The following is a 22,890-nucleotide window of genomic DNA, read 5'->3' as shown; positions in this document are numbered from 1 at the left end:
CAATCAAAACTATAATAACTCTGCTGTGAATGTCATTAATCACACAATCAATACATTCAGTGGCCTACGTGTAAATTAACACTGTGACATGCAACTTTGTGAAAATTATTTGTTGGTGCGTTTGTTTATTAGTAGTAATACATGAGATGTTATGTAATCATTTCTATGACATAATGTTATGACATGCAGAGTAGTTTTCACACTGGTCCTCACTCATCAATGAGTGCGCAAAATGTGGACATGATGGGAGGCATTTTTAATCTGAGAGAGAGGACATAATAGTCAGCAAATAAAACCAATAGATTAAGTCAAAACGGGATTACGCTCGTTCCATTGGTCAAACGCATAGGCCGGCCCTTATTTATTAAACCAATTAATGGAAGCTGTAATTGACTAGTCGAAGCTACAGGCCAATAAAATGTCCTCCTTTGGGGTTGGGCGGGTCTTGTGCAGTGTTGCCATGTCCTTATTTTAAGCGACTTTGGGCTTGTTTTTCTGTAAAATTGCTTGTAAATGTTGGTTGTTGTTGCGGGTTTGCGTTTTTTTGGGGCTTGTTTCTAAAATGTACTCGCTTATTTCGACTTGCTTCGTAATGTTGTTTAAACCAGTGGTTCTCAAACATTTTCATGTCAAGGACCCCCAAATTAATATGTATTTGTCTGCAGATGGCAGACCCCCATCTGAAAACATTTTAAACCAGCAGTGAGGGACCCCATACATCAATCAACATTTTTATTTGTATTCTAATTTTTCACATTTTCTTCTATATATTTTTGGAAAATAGCGTTGTGAGCTTGTAGATTGGCTATTTTCAAAAAATATTGCATATACCGCATACGGTTTAAAGTGCTCATAATTATGGCTCAAATTGCTTCTTTTGGGCTTCTTTTCCTAGACCAGGCTGCTTAGTGCTCTCACACAATCTGGCAACACTGGTCTTGTGCCGTTGAGGGGTGGGGTCTCCCAGGTCATTCAGTACCTCTCTCATTCACTCTATCGGCGTGCGTTTGAGGGGATCGACGGGCGGCTGGAGTAAGAGGAGTTGCCGGGGCAATAGTGCACCACAAACAGCCTCTGTTTTTTTCCCCAGCACGGGAGGAGGACGGACGCTCTGCCGCAAATATAGCATAACGGGACAAAAGAAGAACCGTTCGACCCCCCCAGCGGCGACTTTTTGTTGTTGTTGCAATTATTATCCAGCAGCGACTGCGCCTGTTTACCAAAACCAGCTTCCATTAGCTCAGCTAGGTTAGCATCTCCTCTCCTGTATCATCAAGGTGTTGTAGCTCGGCTCTTATTTATCCCTCCGTCGTAGCATCGTTAGCTCGCTTCACCTCCCTCTCCTCCTCCTTCTCGAAAGGCTCCTCGAAAGCGTTCCGCGACCCAGCAAAACCTCCCGGAGACAACGCAGGCTTTGCTCGGGCCGCCCCGGCCGTCTGTAGCCTCGCTATCGGTTCATCATCACCACACCGCCACCATCACACCCCATCTTCTCCAGCAACCCTTCACCTCTCCGTCCCCTCTCTCTCTCTCCCTCCCTCTCCCCCATCCTCTCTCTTCTTGTCTGTCTCCCCCCAACCACCCGGAACACTGGAAATCCACAAGCGACCGGAGAGCGTCGGCGGCGGGGTCGACGGGCCGGTGAAGCTGGCACCGGAACCCATCGCACCCGTAGCGGCTCCGGCGTCAGACCCGCTGAGCCGCGGCGGGGAGCTGCCGACAGCCATGGATGGGCTGGCCGTGGAGGTTCGCGGCTCCAACGGGGCCTTCTACAAGGTAACACACAGTGTTGCCATGTCTGCTTATTATAAGCGACTTTGGGCTTTGTTTTTCTGTAAAGTTGCTTGGAAATTGTTGTCTTTTAGGGCTTGTTTCTAAAGTGTAGTTGCTTATTTTGGGCTTGTTTCCTAAATGTTGTCTAAACCAGTGGTTCTCAAACATTTTCATGTCAAGGACCCCTTTAATTAATTTTGTCTGTGGACCCCCATCTGAAAATATTTTATGCCAGGGACCCCCCATACAATATTTGTGGGTTTTAAATGTTTAAAACATATTCCACATTTTCTCATTTTTCTCCAAGGATTTCTGTTAGAAAATTTCAGATCTACATGCTCACAAGGCTGAGACGCGTTTGCGAGCTTGTAGATCGGCTATTTTTAAATAGCCACTGACTGCATATAGGTTTGAAGTGCTCATGTGCATCGCTTCTTTTGGGCTTGTTTTCATAGACCTGGTTGCTTATTTCTCCCACTAACCTGGCAACACGGGTAACACACCGTGGGCTAAAAAAGACCAGTTAAACCCCCCGATGAGTGGGTCGCAGAGCTGCTAAAAGTTTCAACCAAGGCCAACTAGTTAAATAAAGGTTCAGCCCGTCCGCTTGGCTAATGTTAGCGTGGTAGGGGTGGGCGATCCAAACTAATCAGGATGGGCTGGCTTCTTGGCCATTGTGGGGTGGGTTGCTGCTAGCTCATGATAGCTTTCAAGCTAGCTCCACTTGTCATCATGCAATGCATGGCCTATATTTGAACGTTTTCAGCACGTCAGTGTGATTATCCACCACCCCCTCTAAAGGAAAACAGATTCTCATAGTTTCGGAATGGGAGGCATCATTCAGGGTTCTTGCTGGCTTGTTTAGCCAGTGTGGGATGTAAGCTTTTATAACAATAGCTAGCTCGCTAATCACAGTTGTCCAGCAGATCTTGCATGCAAAGTGTGACAGGATGCTACATCTAAAGCAACCATGCTACAGTGTGTTTTAATAAAAGATTAGCTAAAATGTTTAGCCTAATCAACTGTCTTTCGGGGTGCAATCTATGGAAAAGATACACTGGGCACTTGTGTAGGTGTTTAGCTTTCAGTTCTTTATTGTCTTCAAGGGAAAGTAGTCCAGTTTCATATTGAGTCACGTGGTATTGCAGTCATCATTGCTGTGCTCCGTGCTTGTTTTCAATCTAGTAATGATGACATGGCTCTTCTTTACTTGCAATGCTCCTCATTTATTATATTAAAAGGCACTGGGGTTGTTGTTGTTTTTTATCTTCTAACCGCTTCTTGGAAGTTGTTGACACTGTTTGGCTTTTGGGCATGTAGAACAGATTCAATCTGAAACCAAACGGGACACAACAGAGCAGGTGTCCTGGGGACAGTGAGCCGAAGCATCTTGACAACTGCAATCATTGCCAGTCAGGGCAGCATCCTCCTCACACTTAATCTGCTTTTATCCTGCCTCTTAACTTTTGCAGTATCACCTCCCTTGATCCAAAAACACCTTTAGGTTGCACGTCACGCTATGCTATTCGTCACTTTCCTGTCCTCCTCGGGCCTGCATTAGGTCAACTGACGCCCTGCACCGAGCACATGGCACTTTAGAGATGAGCCTATATTTACTCCCCGCATGCCGCCTCACCTGTCGTCCTGTTTTACTGTGTGACAGTCGGGCTCAAGCATGAATGACCACTTTCCACTTAACCCTTTTACTTAACCACATAAGCAGCCCTATATACCTACTTCACCATGACTGGTGTCTATCAGGGGTCTGTATTTGGTACTCTACTGTATTCCCTCAACACCAAATGTCTTAGCCGAAAATAGGTGATCTACAAGCTCAAAATGCGATGCGTTACGAGCTTGTAGGTTTGCTATTTCCGCTGAATGTTCGCCCCCAGTATAGGGACACCGGGGTTCATGTGGTCAAATTATCTCATCTCTCCCATTTTATATATGGAACCTGACTGTTAGTGGCATTCTAAATGCCACGTTATAAAGGATCTTTTCATTGGGTGGTGTTTTTGGTTTAACCTATTGCCTGTGTTGTGTGTAGGGGGAGTTGTATTTCAGAAAGGTGCTTTTTTTACACAGCTCAGTTGTTTTTACATCATAGCGAATCCGTCAGGGAGGGTATTGAAATTTATTTATGAGTCAACGTGGTCATCATTATGAACCTGTGTGAGTGATCATGCACCTGTCAGGAAAATGGCGCCCCAGTCCTGTTTATAGCCTGCCCTTTGGCAGCAGTACACATACAGCCAGCAAACTTAAGAGAGGCTAGATGAGGATTCAGTTGAGGGTTTTTGGATTGCAGTAATTGTGAGCACTATTTGCTTGGAATCTTCATGAACCTGCCCTTGTAAGTGTGCTACTGATCTCCCCATGGACCCTCATGTGGCCACAGGCCGTCAGCTAGTGACTTCATTACAAGTCTGTCAGTGGCCACTCAACTGTCCTGCCCCCGCACCACTCATATGCCAAAAGGAGGGTTTTCCTGCCCTTTGACCTGGCTGGTAGTACTACGTTGAAGCGATACCTTCCCTGACGTAACCCACACGACTGTCTCCTCACACAAGCTCTGGAAGCTGGAGGATGCTCCTGTAATTTCTGTTGAGCCTGCGCTCTGTGCTTCTTTTCTGCTGGCTGACTGAAACCCTTCAGCTTGACTGGCAGTCCCTTAGGCAATTTGCCTTTTGACGTCCCCCGATGGCCATTCCTAGAACGGCAGCGGAGCTGTTCTCGGATAATAAAACTTTGAGTTCTACTGGATTGTTATGTGGAAATCCTAGTGCTCTGACATTTGCAAATGGAGCTTACACACATAATGTCCCCACACCTGGCTAAAACCCTAGTCAGTTTTCCAGGAGAAAAAAAACTGCCGCCTTTCAAGTAGATAAAATTCTCACCCCCTCACACTTGCACCCAACCGCCCAACCTCTCCCAAGGTTCCATATAAGGCAGTGTCACTCTGCATGCCCCCCACTCCCTCTACTTCAGAACCCCCCACCATTCATTGCTGTGGGCGTTGTTGGAAGGTTATAGCACAGCGTGATTTGTGACACGGGACCAATTTAGGGGATCTCTCACTCTCTCTTTGGTAAAAGTTGTCGAAACATGTATCACACATTTCGTGATATAGGCCAGGCCAAGTGAGCTCTCACTTTCCTTTGTGGCCCGATGCACATGGCCTCATGTACACATCACTCACACGTAACACATTTTACCAAGACCTCTTCCACCGACCACACAGCAGGAACATACATTTTACTCTGTGTGCGTGTAAATGAGTGTGTGTGATGATTTTCCAGATTGTCTGTGCTGTCGGGAGGAGTCTGAGCCCCTCCTCGTCACTAACAGCCAGAGAAAAGTGTCCGTGACGTGATATCTTGGCTTTGGAAATTGCCCTAGATGTTTTTTTCAGCAGCAATGAAAGTGTCAGTGTAGCACAGCTCGCAAGCCGATTGTTGTTTTGATGATAACTGGAGCCGTCCAACCGGGCTGTAAATTAATGTCGAGACTTCCTTCCCTGTACCTCATAGTCATCGCTGTCACGTAGTATTGCTTAAATTCGTCATTGTATTTGTGGGCTTAACATTGTTCTCCTTTCTCTTTCAGGGCTATATCAAGGATGTGCACGAAGACTCGCTCACAATAGTATTTGAAAACAAGTAAGTTTTCAAACAATGAGTCTGGTTTTCTACCCAGTAAATCTGTTGTATGCTAACCATATGCAGCTTAACCCCTAGTTATTGTGTGTTGCATTGATTCCTCATGTCTCCTCTGTTAGCCTGGTCTTGTCCTCACCAGCCAAAAAAATCCCCCTCTTTTAGCACCTGTGCTTGTCGCACAGCTGTCGACACAACTCTCTAACAGGTTTTTACCTCCTATTTTGCCCCTACCCCCTCTCCTGTCCTACTAGTGTACCCCCCACACACACACACATAGACCATGATACCAACCCCTGTTCCGCTTTATCTACTTGGCTCAGCCTGGTTGTCCCTAAAAATAGTCCCCCGAGGTATGCATGCAGGGCGGGGGGGCAGGACAGTGGCCCCTGCCATTCTCGGGATGGTTCTTGTATTCCACCTCCTCCCCCTCTCCGTGCCTGACCACATGGAGATGTGGAAGTAGTCAGTTTGTAAGATACATACTGCATGAATGATGCCCCCCTTTAAATGGCCTGTGTTGGCGATGCTTGGTCATCGAGTGTATTTAAAAGTCTCAGCTTGAGGAGAGTTCATCATGGAGTCATCAATGTAGATGTCGGATGAATCACCTCAACCTGGCTCTGAAGATGATGGATGTTCATTCAGTCACAGAAGCCTTATTTATACCCCGCCTGCACTGCTTTTGAAGGTCAGACGGCAAACTCCAAAGCACTCCAGCATTCTCTTGGGTTCTCATCGAGTGTTTTATGTAAAAGGAATCTGACAGTGGCCATACAGTCCAGCAATGCTGAAAACCCTGCCGTCAAAGCCAATGAACCGATTTTAATTATATGACTTGCGTTTCACGATGTGTGCGTTGATGCGGCTGCGCACCCCTAGGCGGTTGGGCACACCTCATTACCGAAAGCAAAGACTGTTTGTAATGTTCAGTTTTGAGGGCTGTTATAATGTTTATTCTGTTTGTAGTCTGACTCTTTCTATGTTTGTTTTTCATCTCCCCACCAACACCCTAAAAGCTGGCAACCAGAGAGACAGCTGCCTTTCAGTGATGTGCGGCTCCCGCCCCCAGCAGACTACCACAAGGACATTGGCGAGGGAGAGGAAGTGGAGGTAAATAATGCAAATTGCTGCCCACCTCTGTTATTACATGTGCAATGGCTGTAAAGTTGAAAGCTTTCTCGCTCGGCATTAAGATTATTTGACTAATATTTCAGAAGATTAACACAGGTCAAGTGTTTTGTTATGAGTCCGGACTCCCATCACCATACACTCGCCAGCCAGCCATACAGACAACACGCCTAATAATCCTGACCTCTGCCAGTGTAGCAACTAAAAGGCTTGACAATGGTTTAACGGCAGCTCTCGTTTTGACACATAATTAGACAGGATTACGTTCTGGAAACGGCGTTACAATCTTTATTTAATTGTCACTCCAGCTCACAGTTCTCAACAGAGAATTATTTTTACCCTTGCAGATGATATGTATGAATATGGATATTTTCTCTGTTGGTGGAAAAGAGGGTCGTACATTTGTCCAGCCTTAGTTGACAGTTGACAAACTGTCAGAATTGCTTTTGGATGATGAGTGAATTAAACAGATTGTTTTTTACATCCCAGGCTGGTCTCTCCTGGCACCTCAAGCAGGTGTTTTCTCTGTTCTGCTCTACTAATAATTTGTCCGCACCCGGAGCAGTTTGCCGGGTGTACATAGCCTCACCACTCTTTTCCCTGACTGTCTCTCCATGCAGGTATACTCCAGAGCCAACGAACAGGAGCCATGTGGCTGGTGGTTGGCCCGTGTCAGAATGATGAAGGGAGAGGTGAGTTGGCTTGGGGGTGCAACAGGCTAGTATTGGGCTATTTACTGACTAGGACATCAGGTAGAAACATGGGTATAGAGATGGTGAATAAGTGATACCGCAGTGTTGGGTTAGTTGTATTATAAAGAGCGTTTTAACATTCTAAATGTTAATGTTTTAATGACGAGTTGTCGATGCTAGTTTTGTAATTATCCCTGTTTGCGCACAAGTACTGCTAGTCCAGTGCAGTACATCACCTAACCCTGATCACTCGTGGAATAATGTTGGTGAATTGCACGTCCGAGGACCACGGTATGCCATGTGTAGCTTCAAGGCGGACCTGTGGAAAGATGTCTTGTGTTGTAAAATGACCAGCACCATCAGTCTGGTCTACCACCATCATACCTGGCTCAAATTATATCTTAATATTCTCCTGGCTTGTAAACACTGGGCAAAATCTACCAAACACAGCTAGAGCATTTTGGCTTGCATTTTGATGCAGGGCTGTCTGCCATGCCCCCAGTGTGGGCTGCCGGTTGAGTAGTGGGTCAGTGGGTTGGGGGGGGGGCTGCATTAGCCGGTCTTACAGTGCTATAGTGTCAGGGGAACTGCTGGTGCTGTTATTTGGAGAGCCGTGTGATAACAGCCTGCAGGAATGTCTAGTGTTGACTGATGGCTCCAATTCTACTCTTGGAGCACAGAGTGCATCGTCTTGACTCGCTCTCCCTCCTCTCACACGGCCCCCCTTTCTCTTTGTCAACATGTTTTCCTCCATCTTCCCTCTCTTTTCAGTATTCTTTTTTCTCTCATTTTCCTCCATCCGTTCTCTCTCTCCCCCTCTCTCTCTTCTTGAAGGAGTATTGCTTCATTAATCAAATGAATAGTGGATTGAATTCTTAGAATGAAATGTCATTTTTGAGCAACTTTGGACAGGACACCTGATGAATCTTTAATGCGATATAGCAGTGTAGGTGTTTTCTTGGCAAGACATCAGAGGCAGCAGGTTATATCGCTATCGCAAATTAATACCAGCCCTTTAGTCAATTTTTCACATCAAGGTTGTAAACTGTCAAGCAGACCTGCCATTTAAGCCTGATTTATACTTTGTAGTATGGCGGTGTTGTGAGCCGAAAATAGCAGATCTGCTATTTTTTACATTCAACGCTGTTGTACAACAAAGTATAAAGTAGGCATTAGTCATCTCTGTTTACTGTTGACACGTCATTTGTCGCCACATCACCCTGAGAACACAAGTCCTGATGACTATATAATCTTTTTTCAGTTCTACGTTATCGAATATGCCGCGTGCGACGCCACATACAACGAGATCGTCACGGCGGAGCGCATCCGGCCACTCAACCCCAACAGCCCTTCCACCCGGAACTCCTTCCACAAGGTCCCCATCGCTATCCCAGAAGACCTGAGGGACATGTAAGTCCCCTCTGCTCTCTCACATATTCAAAGTCAGCCTTTGTTGACCTGTGTCCCCCAGGGGTCTCAGGGTCTCTCTCCCTCGACACCAAATTTCTTTGCCGCAAATGGCAGATCTACAAGCTCACAATGCGTCGCAACGTGACATGTTGTGAGCTCCGCCAAAAAAAAACGATGTCTGGTGACGTCTATAATGTATGGGCTAGAACAGTGGAGAAAACGTCCGCTAACAATACACCTACTTTCACTGCTTTGAAAAGAATTAAGGACCGCCCTAAAGGCTTTGCACTGGTTCTGTAATGTTTTTGTATTTTAAATCTCTGAATTGTTTCCACCCAGTCTAAGCCCCTAGATTAAATTTAGATGTGATCAGACTTATTTGTGGGGTGGAGATCTCTGATATGTCTTTACTACGTGAGACGAGGCTTCAAGTCAGTACTGATGGGTTTTTACTGGACTGTTACTAATACTTCCCAATGGCTGAATGTGGTAGCCGGTGGCGTTCAGCTCTGTTATGGGTCACATCGTGCGGTGGTGATGTTGTGATGACCCAAAAGCTGTCGCATGAATAACAAGACACTCTCCTGTGGATTATTTTGTCATCAACAGCTGTGCAAACGACAACATTCACAAAGACTTCAGAAAAGCCATCGGAGCCAACTGCATCTTCTACAGTGCCCAGTCACACGAACTCATTGTGCTGGTTAGTACCGTTTTCCCAAAGCAAGTGTCTAAAGGACAACAACTCTAGTCTGTGATGTCATCAAACACCACTTTTTGGCTTCATTGTCAACAAAAGAATGAACAGTGGCCATAATCATGGATATATGTTTTTGTTGCTGTCGAGCAGAAACCTTGTATGTCCATGTTTAATCTTTTTATGTTTTGTCATAAATGAATGCTCCATTTTATACTTCGTTCCTATGTTGTATGACAATGCCATGAAATTTTTTTTAGCAAAAATATCAGATCTACAAGACCTCAGAGGTTGTAGATCTGCTATATTCAAACAAATATTTAAAATGTTTTGGACTTTTTTGCCTATAATGACGAGCCCAAAATAGGGACGCCAGGTTGTCTGTGGGTTTTACAAATATTTTTGTGTAACCAACAAGAGCTTGTGAATAACTAAGTACATTGGATACATTGGAATACTTTTTTTCCATTTCCTGAAAAGTAACGGTTTTGACATGCAAGGTTAACGCCCGACAGCAACGATAACGATATACAACGCTGCACTTAACCCTTCCCCATTAACACACACTCACAGAATGTGTTTCTCAACTTTTTATTACGGAAGGAATGCCATTTTAAGTGGCTGTCTGAGAGACTTGAGTCCACAAGGTTATTCTGTCAGTGGAGCAGCTCTTGAATGTTTATTGATGACATAATGTAGTAGAGTCTTTGTTCTTGTTTCATGTTCAAACATTGTTTTTTTTTTAATGCTCCAAGACCACTGGAGTAATTTGGAATTGTCTCTTATATCGGCCTCTCTCCTGTCCCCTTCTCATCCATACAGTCTACGAACGAAACCACAGTAAAGCGCGCTGCGCTCCTGAGTGACATGCATTTCCGCAGCATCCGTACCAAGCTCATGCTCATGTCCCGCAACGAAGAGGCCACCAAACATCTGGAGGTAGATGCATCCTGTCTAAACACGCGCCCACTGTCAAAACATGAGGGGGAGAAAGCTCACCTTGCATCTGTGATTACCAGCACCTGCATTCACACAGTCTCAATCAGTTGATAGTATAAATGTATAAGTGCTGTTTAGAAGAAGATAAAATAAACCTTTATTGATCCCCAGGGGGAAATTCAGGTGTCACAGCAGTAACAGCAGTAAGAGTATGTAATCATGTGGATGTCTTATCTACTGCTGGATTATATGACTTAAAAGTGTTGTTATTATGGATCAGTCTCATCAAATGACATTTGATACGTCTTAATATTTTTTTCTAAATGTCCTTAACAAAATTCAACATACTACTGGCTCTATTAAAAGTCTTGCTATTTACTTAAATCAGACGTGTGGCAAAGGTTTTGCCTATAATCATATATCCAAAATAGGGACATCAGGTTGAAAGTGGTTAAAGGTGCGTGAAACCGTAAGTTGATTTTGAAGTTTACATTTCAGGTCAAAAACAACTGCAGATTAAAAACATAACTGGCTAATTGGCAACGCCTCTGCCACTAATAAAACGAATAATGGTTGTGTCAGATATGTGTGCCCAGAGCCATGAGTGAGACGATGTGGATGCATTTTATAGTAGTCAACAGTAACGTCAATGCACATTAAAACACGCACCTAAATGTAATACCCCGTTATTAATTTGATTAGATGCAGTTGTGTTGCTTACATCACAGTGCACTACAAGGTCTGTATTATGCAGACTACCACGCTTTTACCATGCTGTAGTTTTTGACCCTTTAAGACCCGAGTCCGATACTTCAAATGTTCTGACAATTTCACGATTTTTCAAAAATGTTAAAAACTATTTTTGAATAGCCAACGCTAAAATCACGGATGATTTCCCGGTTTTAATGGGTTGTTTACTGGAACTGGAAAACAAAAGATTAAAAAAAAATTAGCCTATGGTTTCATCCTCCTCTTACGTGCAACTGGGCTCACACACAAATTCTCAACACAAAATAACCTCCTTCCTCTCTGTCCTCTCCTCAGACCAGTAAGCAGCTGGCATCGGCGTACCAGGAGGAGGTGAAGGTGAGGGAGGACCTGATGGGCCTCGCCATCGGCTCTCACGGAGCTAACATCCAGCAGGCCAGAAAGGTGCTGGGCGTAACCGCCATTGAACTGGAAGAGGAGAGCTGCACCTTCAGGATCTACGGAGAGGTCTGTCGAGTCAAAACATCATTAGTCGAGCTGTGCGAGAGTTTATGCATGTATGTCACCCTGTGTGCAAATATGCCCTCAGAGAGTGCTGAAAACACCAAAACACAACTTGAGCTGAAACACGACTCTACAACTATGGATTCTTATTTCCTAAGCACATTTCATTCTCGGGTTTCTGAAACAAAATGGTGCTCCTAGTGGACCCATATTAAAGATATTATGGGATGGCTCTGCAAGAGGCTAGCCATCTATGAGAGGGTGTGTGTGTGTGTGTGTGTGTGTGGGTGGATGTGTCCGGAGCTAATGTCGCGAACCGCTGGACTGTTCAGCGGCAAAACCTTTATGCGCGTACCTCCACAGATTTTCTCACATATGCTTTATATATTTAACTTGAATATTATAATGGAGGTTCTGATCAGGCTGAAACCGTGCCCAAATTTGTAGTCATAGATATGTCATAGATGACTTATGTCACAGACAGGCCACATTTAGTCCAAGATCCACATTGAAGCCATACCGTTCCTGTGTGGATCACGAGATCGTCAAAAACATTTATTTGTGAATGGGCGAGGGGTGCTTTTAAAGCCATGTGCATTTATAAAACAAGTTTGTGTGCTAGTGTACATAATGGTGAGTCAGTCGATGTCTTGCTATATGTCGTTTGGCCAGCAATAATGCTCAGTGCTCATGTTTTCTGCTGCCACACAGACCCCAGAGGCAGTGAGGCAGGCTCGAGTGTACCTTGAGTTCAAAGAAGACTACTTCCAGGTACCCAGGAACCTCGTAGGTGAGTGGACAATATCGAATACGCCTGAGGGAGCTCATTTCACCAACTGCAACATCAGAGAGACCTGTATAGCTGATCTGTATCACTGAAGGTCGCTGAACAGTTAAGCCTGAGTTATACCTTGTTTTGCGTGAGGGTTTTGTGCACCAAACATCTTTTGGTGTGCAATACCTGTGTGAAACTAGGTATAAATCAGACATTTACCAACAATGCTATATATTGTCTCTTTTTTTTTGTGTAAGTTGTATTACTTTATATGCCCCCACACCCGACCCCTAACGATTCCTTTCTTTTTCTTTTCTCAATGTCCCTCGTCTGTTTGCTTTCTCTCTATTTCACGCACAGGCAAAGTCATCGGCAAGAACGGTAAAGTCATTCAGGAGATTGTGGACAAGTCTGGAGTGGTTCGCGTTCGAATTGAGGGGGACAACGACAAAAAGCTTCCTAGGGAGGAGGTAGGCAGGCAGGGGGCTGACAGAGACGACATTTCCAGCAGCAAAGACAAAGAGGTGAATGACCGCTCGCTCGCCTGGTCTTCCAACCTAAACAAAAACAAAAAAGCAACCCTCCTTATTCTACTTTCCTGGGAGTTAATGTCCAATGTGTTGTTTTCCACCTTTCTGCTGCCTTGTCTTTCTGCCTAAAATCACCCAGTGTTTCCATTGCCATTACATAAATGTGTGTCAATTATGTTTGGCTCTGAGTTTCTGTTGATTGATGGTGCATCCTTTGATTTTATTCTACAAAACATAATGTCATAAATATATCACTTACAATGTTCCCTTTGAGTAAGTGGAACCTGTTTGTTTTTCCAAATCTGTGATACCTCTAAACCTGTGCCTTGGACTGTCCTCAAAAAGTATTTCTGACTAAAAAGGTCCTTGCACACAGAGAGTGTTTATTTTGTGCCATTCATTCGCATTCATTTTAACTGCTGTTTGTGTCAGGAGTACATACACACACAGAAGGCGAATATTATATGGCGATAAAGCAACACAATTATTTTTATCACCGCAAATAAAAGCATCAACCTGTAATAATGAGGCATCACCAAATTAATAGTTTGATGTGAAATGTTTGCTGACTCGACACGCTCGCGTTGTGCAAGGACCTTAATCCATTTACCTCAACATAGACTAACTCTGCATCTCCCTCTCTCTTCCACCACCAGGGCATGGTCCCATTTGTGTTTGTAGGAACTAAAGAGAACATCAGCAATGCCCAGGCTCTGTTGGAGTACCACGTGGCCTATCTGCAGGTGAGTCTGTCCTCCGTCTCCCTTGCACCACTAGAGGGCAGCGCCAACCTGGCCTCTTGTCCTGCCACTCAAATGCACATCTCAGTTACTGTGGTCAAACATCATTTCTATCTTCTGCCCTCAGTTCAAGCTATTTTGAGTCTGAAGTTCTCTGAATCATTCTTCTCGTCAATCATTACTGGTAGTTGGCACTTGGGATAGTTACACTTAGAGCCTGAACGATGTTTGAGGCCAAACCCGGTTTGGGATAGTCCTAGATAAGCGATGTTTTGATTGATATTTTATCAGGAGAAAAAAATATTTCTAATCAATTTGAAAAATGGATTAGAAAAAAAGAAAGGACACACCGGCTGCATAATTGCTGATACCGACAAAAAGGTCAAATCATTGCTGTTATATTGGCCAAACCGTTATATCGGCCAGGCTCTAGTCACACTTTTTCAAGGAAGGTAGTTTTGGGGTCATAGGGTGGGGACCAAGCTCCTAGGAGGCAGGATTTTGGAGAGTTAAGGCAGGTGTATGTGCCTGGACAATCCAAACTGGTCACCCGTTTCTCTCCCTCCCTCTTTCCACCCAACGCCACATGTAAAAAAAAACCTGCTGAGGGCGCTTCATTTTGCCCTCACCCCGTGGACTATTTTAAATAGTAAGGAGGGGGCAGCAGGAGTTTAGATTACCAGCTATCTGGACTCTCAGCATCCTAAAAATAAGACCAGACCCTCGTCCCCCGCTCCTCCTTCACGCCCCCTTTTGCCACCTCCCGCAAGATGCAGCTGTCGTTGGTGGAGGCAGCTGTCAAAGTTTGAGGCGACCCGCCCCCATCACCACAGGAACTGCTGCCAGTGCACTTTAGCCCAGCCTTTAGACGCCGGTGTTGACCTGGTCCCTCCACCGACACCCTTCCTTCCTGTCGGCCCATGTAACTCGGCTGAAAAAGATGAGCTCATGGCATTCCTGAATGATAATTTTGCCCTTTTTTGAATATAACTGTGATCTAATCTAACATGACAAACTCACGTGCCAACGACTGCTGGCTGTGTCCCCTGTAAACTCAGTCATTTTCCCATCAATTTGTCAGACATTGATGCATACATACATACATGCATACATACAACAAACAATGTTCTATAGATGGCGTGGCCCAATCCCTGACATTGTCTTTGTCCGTAGGAGGTGGAGCAGCTACGAATGGAGCGCCTGCAGATTGACGAGCAGCTCCGTCAGATCGGCGTCGGTTACCGCGCCCCGGCCAGCCGGACCGGGGGCCCCACCGGTGACCGGGAGAAGGGCTACATGACAGACGACAGCAGCAACAACTCGCTCCACACTTCGCGCACGTACGGCGGCCGGGGCCGTGGACGCAGAGCCTCCAACAGCCAGTATGGCTCCGGATATGGTGAGACATGGGAGCCCATGATGCATCTCTGTTCATTATCCACGTGAACTTTACAGGTAGCAGTGGTTAATTCCTTGTCTCTCACGACACACAAAACACGACGTGTTGTTCACAAAAAGCCCCTTCCCCTCACACTGTTCCTCCTCCAGGCACAAACTCCGAGCAGTCCAACGCCTCCGAGTCCGAGGAGGCCATCGAACGAGACCAGCGGCCCCGCGGAGTGGGCGGAGACGAGAGGGGCGCCCGAAGAGGGGGACGGGGTCGTGGTTCCAACACAGGCAGAGGCCGCGGTGGACCTGCGTCCAGACCCACCAACTCCATCAGTTCAGGTGGGCAAAAAGCCAGCGTCATATTCCCTCAGCGACTATCATCCCAACATTTTACTAAATTAGTTTGAACTCTTAGAGTATACATTGAACACTTAAACATTAAAATAGAGTCAACACTAATGGGCTGTCCACACCAAGCACTATTACTATAACTATAAAAATATAGTTTTAAAAAGTCAAATGGATGGTTGTGGTGTGAGTCCACACTACAACTATAACAACAACAATGGTGAACAATATATTTACAGTCATAGTTGTAGTGCTTGGTGTGGACGGCCCTAAAGAGTTAAAGTAACACTGAGGAATTTGCTGTGTATGTTCTCTTGTGTCACAATCTGCTAACTGTTATCCTTAAATTGTCAAAGTTGTATCAAATCGGGTTTGAGTGAGGTGTAACACCTTGTGAGAATATTCAGTGACAACACTTCTACCATTTTATTTTAGGAATATTTTGTAGATTTTTAACCAGTTAAACCCTATATACTTTGTTGTCCGGGGTCAGCCAGGGGTCTATCCTTGGCCCGCTCCAAATCTTTTTGCTGAAGGTTTGGCCTGTTTCCCTATTATGACATGCCCAGTATAGGTATGCTATGGTTCATGTGGTTTGCTTTGTATCTGGATGATACAGCAGTGAGATAAATAATTCAGCACCAGATTTATACCTACTGACCTAATAATGGTGAAGTCATAAATCAGTCTAACACTATTACAGTTTGGCTGCTTCATAAAAATTGGAGTGAGTAGTAATAATATTGGAATTTGGTTTTTGTAGTATGCATATTTAATATATTTTCTCATTTTATTCATGCATCCCTCCCAAATTGTGCCCTAGCTGGCAAAATGACTGTTAAGCCGCCTCCTGGTAAATAAGCAGCCAGACAGCATTTGCTCTGCCATCCTGGGGACAATGATTGCCATGCCAGTTACCAAGGCATGTTAACATCAAAGGCTACGCCATATCTCTTTTTGACTCTTTCACTTGTAGTTCTGACTTTAGAGCCCTAAACTCTGAAGAATTTACTTCCAGTGCTTTGAACTCTGAAGGAGTAGGGAGTTTATAGTTTGAGGAATTTCTTATTGAGACAAAAATAACTTGCTTTGTAGCAGGCAGCAGGCCAATCTGCCATTTGTGAGAGAGACTATGTATTAGTGTGACGGAACTATAGGAGCAGTTGTTATTATAACTTTACAGTACCATGCTGCAATAAGGTTTCAGTGATCGCGTATCACAAGGATTACTTGCCTGCGATTATGTCGTCCGTCTCCATTTTGAAAGCTCTCTAAGCAGAAATCCATAAACTGTTCAAGCTACTTGGGTACAGAAGTAAACCTGCAACACCTCGAAAGCGTCGGCAGAAACCTTTTATCTCCATGTTGATTTTTTCCCCCATGAATTTAGATAGATAGATATATGTATTTATATGCATTTATTTTCCCCCATAAATTGATGCCCCAATATTATTATATATAGTTTGACAGTGTCATACAACAGTGTCACGATGCGTTGAGATATGACACATAGTGAGCATGTAGAACTGCTTTTTCCCCCGTTTTGTGGAAAACATAGCATTTGTTTTACGTTTTCAACGATAATGACTCGCCCAAAATAGGGACGTTGGGTTGAAAGTGATTAAGTTTGTCTGTGGATTTTTATAAATATTGAACCATTGACAAAACGATGTGGGTTTTGGACATATTCCAGGGTTTCCCCCTGACAGTGACAGCTATGTAAATGTCTTTGTCACTACACTGCCTCAGTCTTAATGTTCTGGTCTCTCCATCGCCTCTGCAGTGCTGAGAGACCCAGACAGCAACCCCTACTCCCTGCTGGAGGGCGAGGGTGAGCTGTCGGCGGATGCCGACACCAGCGAGGGCGGAGCCGGAGGAGACCGCCGGAGACGCTCCCGCCGCCGCCGCAACGACCAGGAGCCCAGCGTCATGGACGCCGCCGGCGAGTCGGACGGCCAGGCCGCCCCCAGCGAGAATGGATTAGGTGGGCAGAGCCACGCGGCCATTTTGTCTCTTAGCCTAAGCTGCTGTTGTGAATGATGCATAACGATGTTTATCCTGTCGCTTGTTGTTCAAAGATACACCAGTTGCAGTTGAGTTACAAGGATGATGTTTTATTGGCCAAACGTAGAATTCAATATATTTATTCTAAATTATTTTTTCAGACACTGGACAAAATCTATATTGCGCTGTTAACTCATTCAGTGCCCGGCTTATTTATGGTAGTTTGGCTCTGAGTGCCACAGCCAAAATTCATTGTAAAAAAAAAGTGCTTAGGAGCCGAGATACAGCCTTTTTCAGTAAGAAGTTAAACAAAGAGTGAATGGAGCAGAATATTTTCAAATCATGATATCTTGGGTTCTGAACATTTTTTTTATTTTTATTACCAGTATCATTATTTATTTATTTTGGACGTCTTAGACGTCCTGTGGCACTCGGGGCTTATGTTAAAACGCACTGAATGAGTTAACATCCTATACATAAACGTCAAAAAAGCAACTCACTTTGATGTGGTAGCTGGTGACATATCCATATATTATGTCAACTGTGCATCCATCTTGGTATTTATAGGTTGTATTTGGACCATGTGATGCCATTAGTGAGATCCCATGTGAGGTATTTGTGAAGCTGAGGTGGGACCAACCCACCTGATGCACTCACTCACTCACTGTCTGTGTTTTTTACATGTCAGATGAAGAGGGCAGGCCTCAGCGCCGCAACAGAAGCCGTCGTCGCCGTAACCGAGGCACCCGGCCAGAGGGAGGATCGGCCAGCCGCGACAGACAGCCTGGTGAGCACCATTTTTAGGTCTTTGCAGTCACAGTGAACTGTCATAGCGTTGCTGTCGGGCAGAAGCCTTATCTCCATATTTAAACTTTTTGTTTTTTTCGTAAATTGATGCCCTACTCGATCATACTACAGCGTCACACAAAAGTATAAAAAATAGCCGATCTACAAGCTAGAAACTTGAGCTTGTCGATCTGCTATTTTTTATACTTTAAAAATGTAATCCTGAAAAGTAACTGTAGTTTTGGTCATATGAGGTTTCCACCCGACAGAAACGATAGTCCAGTGGTTCTGAAAGTGCTGTCTTGGAGTGGTTCTGAACGTGCTGTCTGGGGGATTCTAGAGGGTCCCCTTCAGAATGAGAAACGGTTCAATTTCACTCGAATTTCACCAGCTAGAAGTTGGCCCAATGAGAAAAATATATAAGAATGATTGATCAAAGGAGGTTTCACTCTCTCCACTGTTATCTCCCCATCTACATTATAGACAGTTGTAAAATTGTGAGAAAATCACAACAACGTCTGTTATGGGAGTCCCTGGCACAAACTCCTTTTTAAATGAGTGCCATGACCGTGTGCCTTGTTGATCATCACCAGTGTTTTGAATTGGATATACAAGCAGGAACCGGGAAACACTTAATTAAGCACAGCAGTTGGGAGATGTATTAGGAATTTTGAGGCCCATGTGTGATAAAGCTGTATTATTGCAATTATTCAATTTATCCAGATTTAATGCTTGATAACCCATTTAGACATGTGGCCGATTCTGTAAACATTCTAAATCCTGTTTTCAGAATGATCTTTTATTATTATTAGTAAAGAAATTAAGACATTCATTCAATACAATGATTTTAATGCAATATCAATTGGCATAATGGTGGTTTCAATACAATCATTTGTGCTATCAATTAGCATATGGCTGTTTCAGTTCCACTTCAAGTGCTCTCCTGTTCAAGTTTAAGTGCACTGCTGCAATAGTTAGGATGGGATGATGCAGAGGACAGATTTTACGTCTGTGCAGATGTACAGTGACAACAAATACAGGGCACAGTACACATCTAAATTGTTTCAAAGTGCCTTTCTGCACAAATGGAATGGATTCTTTGTGAGTTTGTATCTAGGCTGCTACTTCCAAAACACAGCAATGAAAATATATTTAACACATTGGGTGCCAGAGGTTTATTAAAATATTATACTTTGAGTGCCAGGACTTTTTAAACATTTTGAACCTTTTTCAAGTAGTCACAAAATATTTTCAGTGATCACCGTCCTCACGGTGATCCCCTCATTACACACATACAGGTCTCGTACAATCGGGGGGGAAAAATTTAAAACATTCGGAAATCCATTCCATAGTTGCAGCCAGTTGAAAATAGTTAAATTAACATTGTAAAAAAAAAAAGTGCACAGGAGCCGAGATACAGGTTTTTGAAGTCATAAGTTAACCAGGAGGTGGATTGGAGTCTAAATCTTGTAGGAGTGATATTTCCTGTTGCTGTGAAGGAGAAGAAAAAAAAAAAAAAAAAAAGTAGTATTTTTTTTTTTTTTTTCAAAAACCGTATATATACGGTTTTGGCACTCAACGTTAGTATGCGCAAAACCGTATATATACGGTTTTGGCACCCAATGTGTTAATGTAGGAGGTGCATTTGATGGCAGGTTTTGTTGTGGTCTTTGACAAAGCCTCATATAAATACATTCTGAATTCATTCCATGGTACAGCTAAAGTCAAAAGGGTATATTTTTTTTAATACCACTGTAGATTTCAAATCTCTCTCTCCAATGCTTGGCTAATATTTTTCAATGGTGTGTGTTTTCAGTGACTGTGGCAGACTACATCTCCCGCCCTGAGTCACAGAGCAGACAGAACCTTCCCCAGAAGGAGAACCACGCAGGCCCTGAGCCCAAGGTATGCATGGATACACACATGTACTGTATACACGCCACCCTTGATCAGTAGTATATACTGTATACTATATAGTTGGGTTTTTATCCTGGTGCAATACTGCATTCTTGAATATTAAGATGTTAATGAACCATATGAACCCTAGCGTCCCGATTCTTGGTCAAACATTGTGCGAAAATAGGTGATGTACAAACTCACAATGAGTCGCGATGCATTGACAGCTTGTAGGTCGGCTGTTTTCGGCGTAGAGATTTGATGTAGAGGGGGGGAAAAGGAGCGGACCAAGTATAGAGCCCCTGGGGACGCCCGTCAACTATGTTACAGGGTTAAAGTGGTTTGAATCATGTCTGTGCAATCACTACTTCTGTGTTTGAGAATTAGAAAATAACTGTTTGCACTATTTGCATAACGGTGACATTTTCTGATATGAAACGTAAGTAGGCCAGCGATAACGAGCTTTGTCCTCTCCTCGTCCCCCCCCCCCAGGAGAACGGGAGCAGCAGCAAGATGGACGACCGCACGCCCTCCAAGCGCTCCCCCAGTAATGGCATGGCCTCGGCCAGCGAGACCTTGACCCTGGTCAACGGGGTCTCGTAAAGGAGCGGCACCCGCCCGTCTCACACCCACGTCTAGAGCAAGACTTCATGGCAAACTCTGTCCCTGCTTGCATTAACTTAAAACCATAAACAGATGAGTGAAAAATTACCTGACAAAATACCTGAATTCATACGAGAGAGAAAAACTACAAAAAAACGACAAACGCATCTACTTAAAAACACACGTAATGGTGTATGCTATCCTATCTATCAGTACTTAGTGCTTATTTAAAAGAAGAAGATAAAAACAACTAGCTTGCCAAAAAAGAGCTGGTGGATATGACTTGATTTTTAAAGAAATACTGAAACACAAGAAACAGGACGAGACTCTTTTGTGTTTTTGTTGTTTTTGAAACGGTTGTCTTTATTTTTGTTCTTTTGTTCCCTTTTTTTGTTTCTTGTTTTGTTTATTGTTTGTTTGTTTTCCGTTGTTTATCACTGGTTTTGGACTTTGCGGTCGCTCGCTTGCTCTCTCTCGCTCTCGGCCGAAACCGAAGCGTCTCTTAGCGGTGTTAAACGTGTTAAAGGGGGAGAGGAGAGACGACGGTACTAGGCGACGTAGGGAGGGCGGCATACAGGCGGGGCGGTCCAATAGCTTCTGTGACACGTCGTTCATAGTCATACCCCGAACCTCGGGAGGGTGGAGACAGACCGACAGTCGAGACGAGACAGATGGAAAGGACGTATAGTCAAGAGATTGGGTTATTGATAGACATTGTGCCTTGAATTAAAAAGAAAAAAAAAACTTGAGTTTTACATTGAGTTGTTTTTGGTTCTCACGAGGAAGAGAAGAAAAGGGAGAGGTTTTTTTTTCCTGTTCTTTTATTTTTCTTTTTTTCAAATGAGGAGAAAAGACACTTGTATGGGGGAGGGGATGGAGTTAGGAGTAAAATGACCGCTTGCGCGGCAACTGTGGTAGAGAGGATACAGGATCGGAGTGAGTGACCGGCGAGAAGATGGAGGAAAATTTGCCTGGTGCCAAACACGAAATTCAAGGCGCTTGTCCTCAGTAAGAGTAGAGGTGGACAGCGTTGGGGGGTCAGCGTGTGCGTGGGGAATGCGTGTGCGTTTGTTTGTGTGTGCGTGCGTGCGTGAGTGCGTGATTGGATGTGCAGAGTTGAGATGTCTGGCGACCAGCCGACCACAGAGCTAAGCTGGGAGGGAGAAGTCACTAAGTGTCAGAAGTAGTTCCAGGCAGATCACAAGGCGAGGGCCTCTCTGTTGGTCAGTCGAGCTTGAGAGGTGCTCTGCCGTTAGGCCACCTCGTCTCACTTCACTAGAGGGTCCTGGGCAGTGCCCGTGCAAGACAGACTGCAAAAACAGACAGATTTGTGCACTCAAAAATATGGATTTGGACAAGACGAGGAGATCTATACCGCTCCTCTATCTCCAAGCAAGGAGTAAGGGGACAGGGGACAGTGTGCACTACCTTCCAGTGTCGTATAAACTGCCACAGCACACGGCTGCCGGCACACGCGAAGACGGGGAGGTGGGGGCGTGCGCAGAACGTGGGATCGGCACAGTTTTCAGACGAGACGAGAGCCGTAAACACACGCACACTGACCCACACACTCGCACACAACGAGGGGTGAGCGCGCACAACACAAAACGGAAAACGCTAACGGAACACATTTGCGAGTCAGTCACACGAGGTGGTCGCCTGCACACCGCAAAGCAAGATGGCCGCAGCCGGGGTTTAACGTGAAGCGACGTGGTTTGTCCTGTACCTGGAAGGTTAGGCTGACAAACAGGAGGGCGGTAGGAGAGGGACTCATGGAACCTCAGTGGCTCTCGGCTCATGTATTTACTGTTGTCTTGGTTACCGCTCTCAACTTTTTTTTGTTATATTTCCACATGATAGAAAATATTAAATAAAAAATGGAAGTGAAATCAACCTCTCCTCTGGAAATGAACTTTTCTGATCTCTGTCTTGTGAGTTTGCAGTCTATTTTTCTAACCTGCATGGTATTAGTTCATGAGTAAATAGGTGGTGCCTGCCCTGTGCATGAGGAAGGGTGTTAATTAATCTGACTGACAAAGCCATTGTTTCATTCACTAGAATTGCTGCTAATGTACACATTGAATGTCTGACGTAGGAGCTCTTTCCTTTTTTAAAGAGAGAAACATTTATTTGTGACTTGACACACATTACCCCACTCATAGCCCAGATGTATTGTTTTTCTTTTTTCAGGGGGAGGGTGGTTAACCAGTGGAAATGGTCCATCCTTTTCCTCGTCAGTGTAGGTGACATACAAGTGTTAAACTGTAGGGGGCGACATGGTGCATGACAAGCGTGTCCACATG

At 44.5% G+C, this 22,890-nt stretch overlaps 1 protein-coding gene across 2 annotated transcripts; it reads left to right on the top strand.

Moving 5' to 3' along the window:
- The first annotated feature begins 1,005 nt into the window (after positions 1-1,005).
- Positions 1,006-22,480, top strand: fxr2 (FMR1 autosomal homolog 2). 2 transcript variants are annotated; one of them, XM_080451690.1, is made up of 17 exons: positions 1,006-1,776; positions 5,386-5,438; positions 6,455-6,548; positions 7,187-7,258; positions 8,520-8,668; positions 9,278-9,371; positions 10,188-10,304; positions 11,349-11,519; positions 12,228-12,306; positions 12,652-12,808; positions 13,477-13,564; positions 14,735-14,960; positions 15,110-15,289; positions 17,082-17,282; positions 17,991-18,089; positions 19,905-19,993; positions 20,477-22,480. In XM_080451690.1, exons 1-17 carry the CDS (start codon positions 1,726-1,728, stop codon positions 20,585-20,587), a joined length of 2,031 nt encoding a protein of 676 aa, XP_080307816.1. In that variant the 5' UTR covers positions 1,006-1,725; the 3' UTR covers positions 20,588-22,480. The 2 variants fall into 2 exon arrangements, with proteins under 2 accessions (XP_080307816.1, XP_080307815.1); XM_080451689.1 differs by having other exon boundaries at positions 12,652-12,815; positions 13,478-13,564.
- Positions 22,481-22,890: the final 410 nt, after the last annotated feature.

The sequence above is a fragment of the Gymnoscopelus braueri genome (assembly GCF_963280865.1).
Source record: "Gymnoscopelus braueri genome assembly, chromosome: 15".
Taxonomy (NCBI): Eukaryota; Metazoa; Chordata; class Actinopteri; order Myctophiformes; family Myctophidae; genus Gymnoscopelus; species Gymnoscopelus braueri.
The sequence above is the reverse complement of the archived record's forward strand: the minus strand, read 5'-3'. Positions and strand labels throughout refer to the sequence as shown.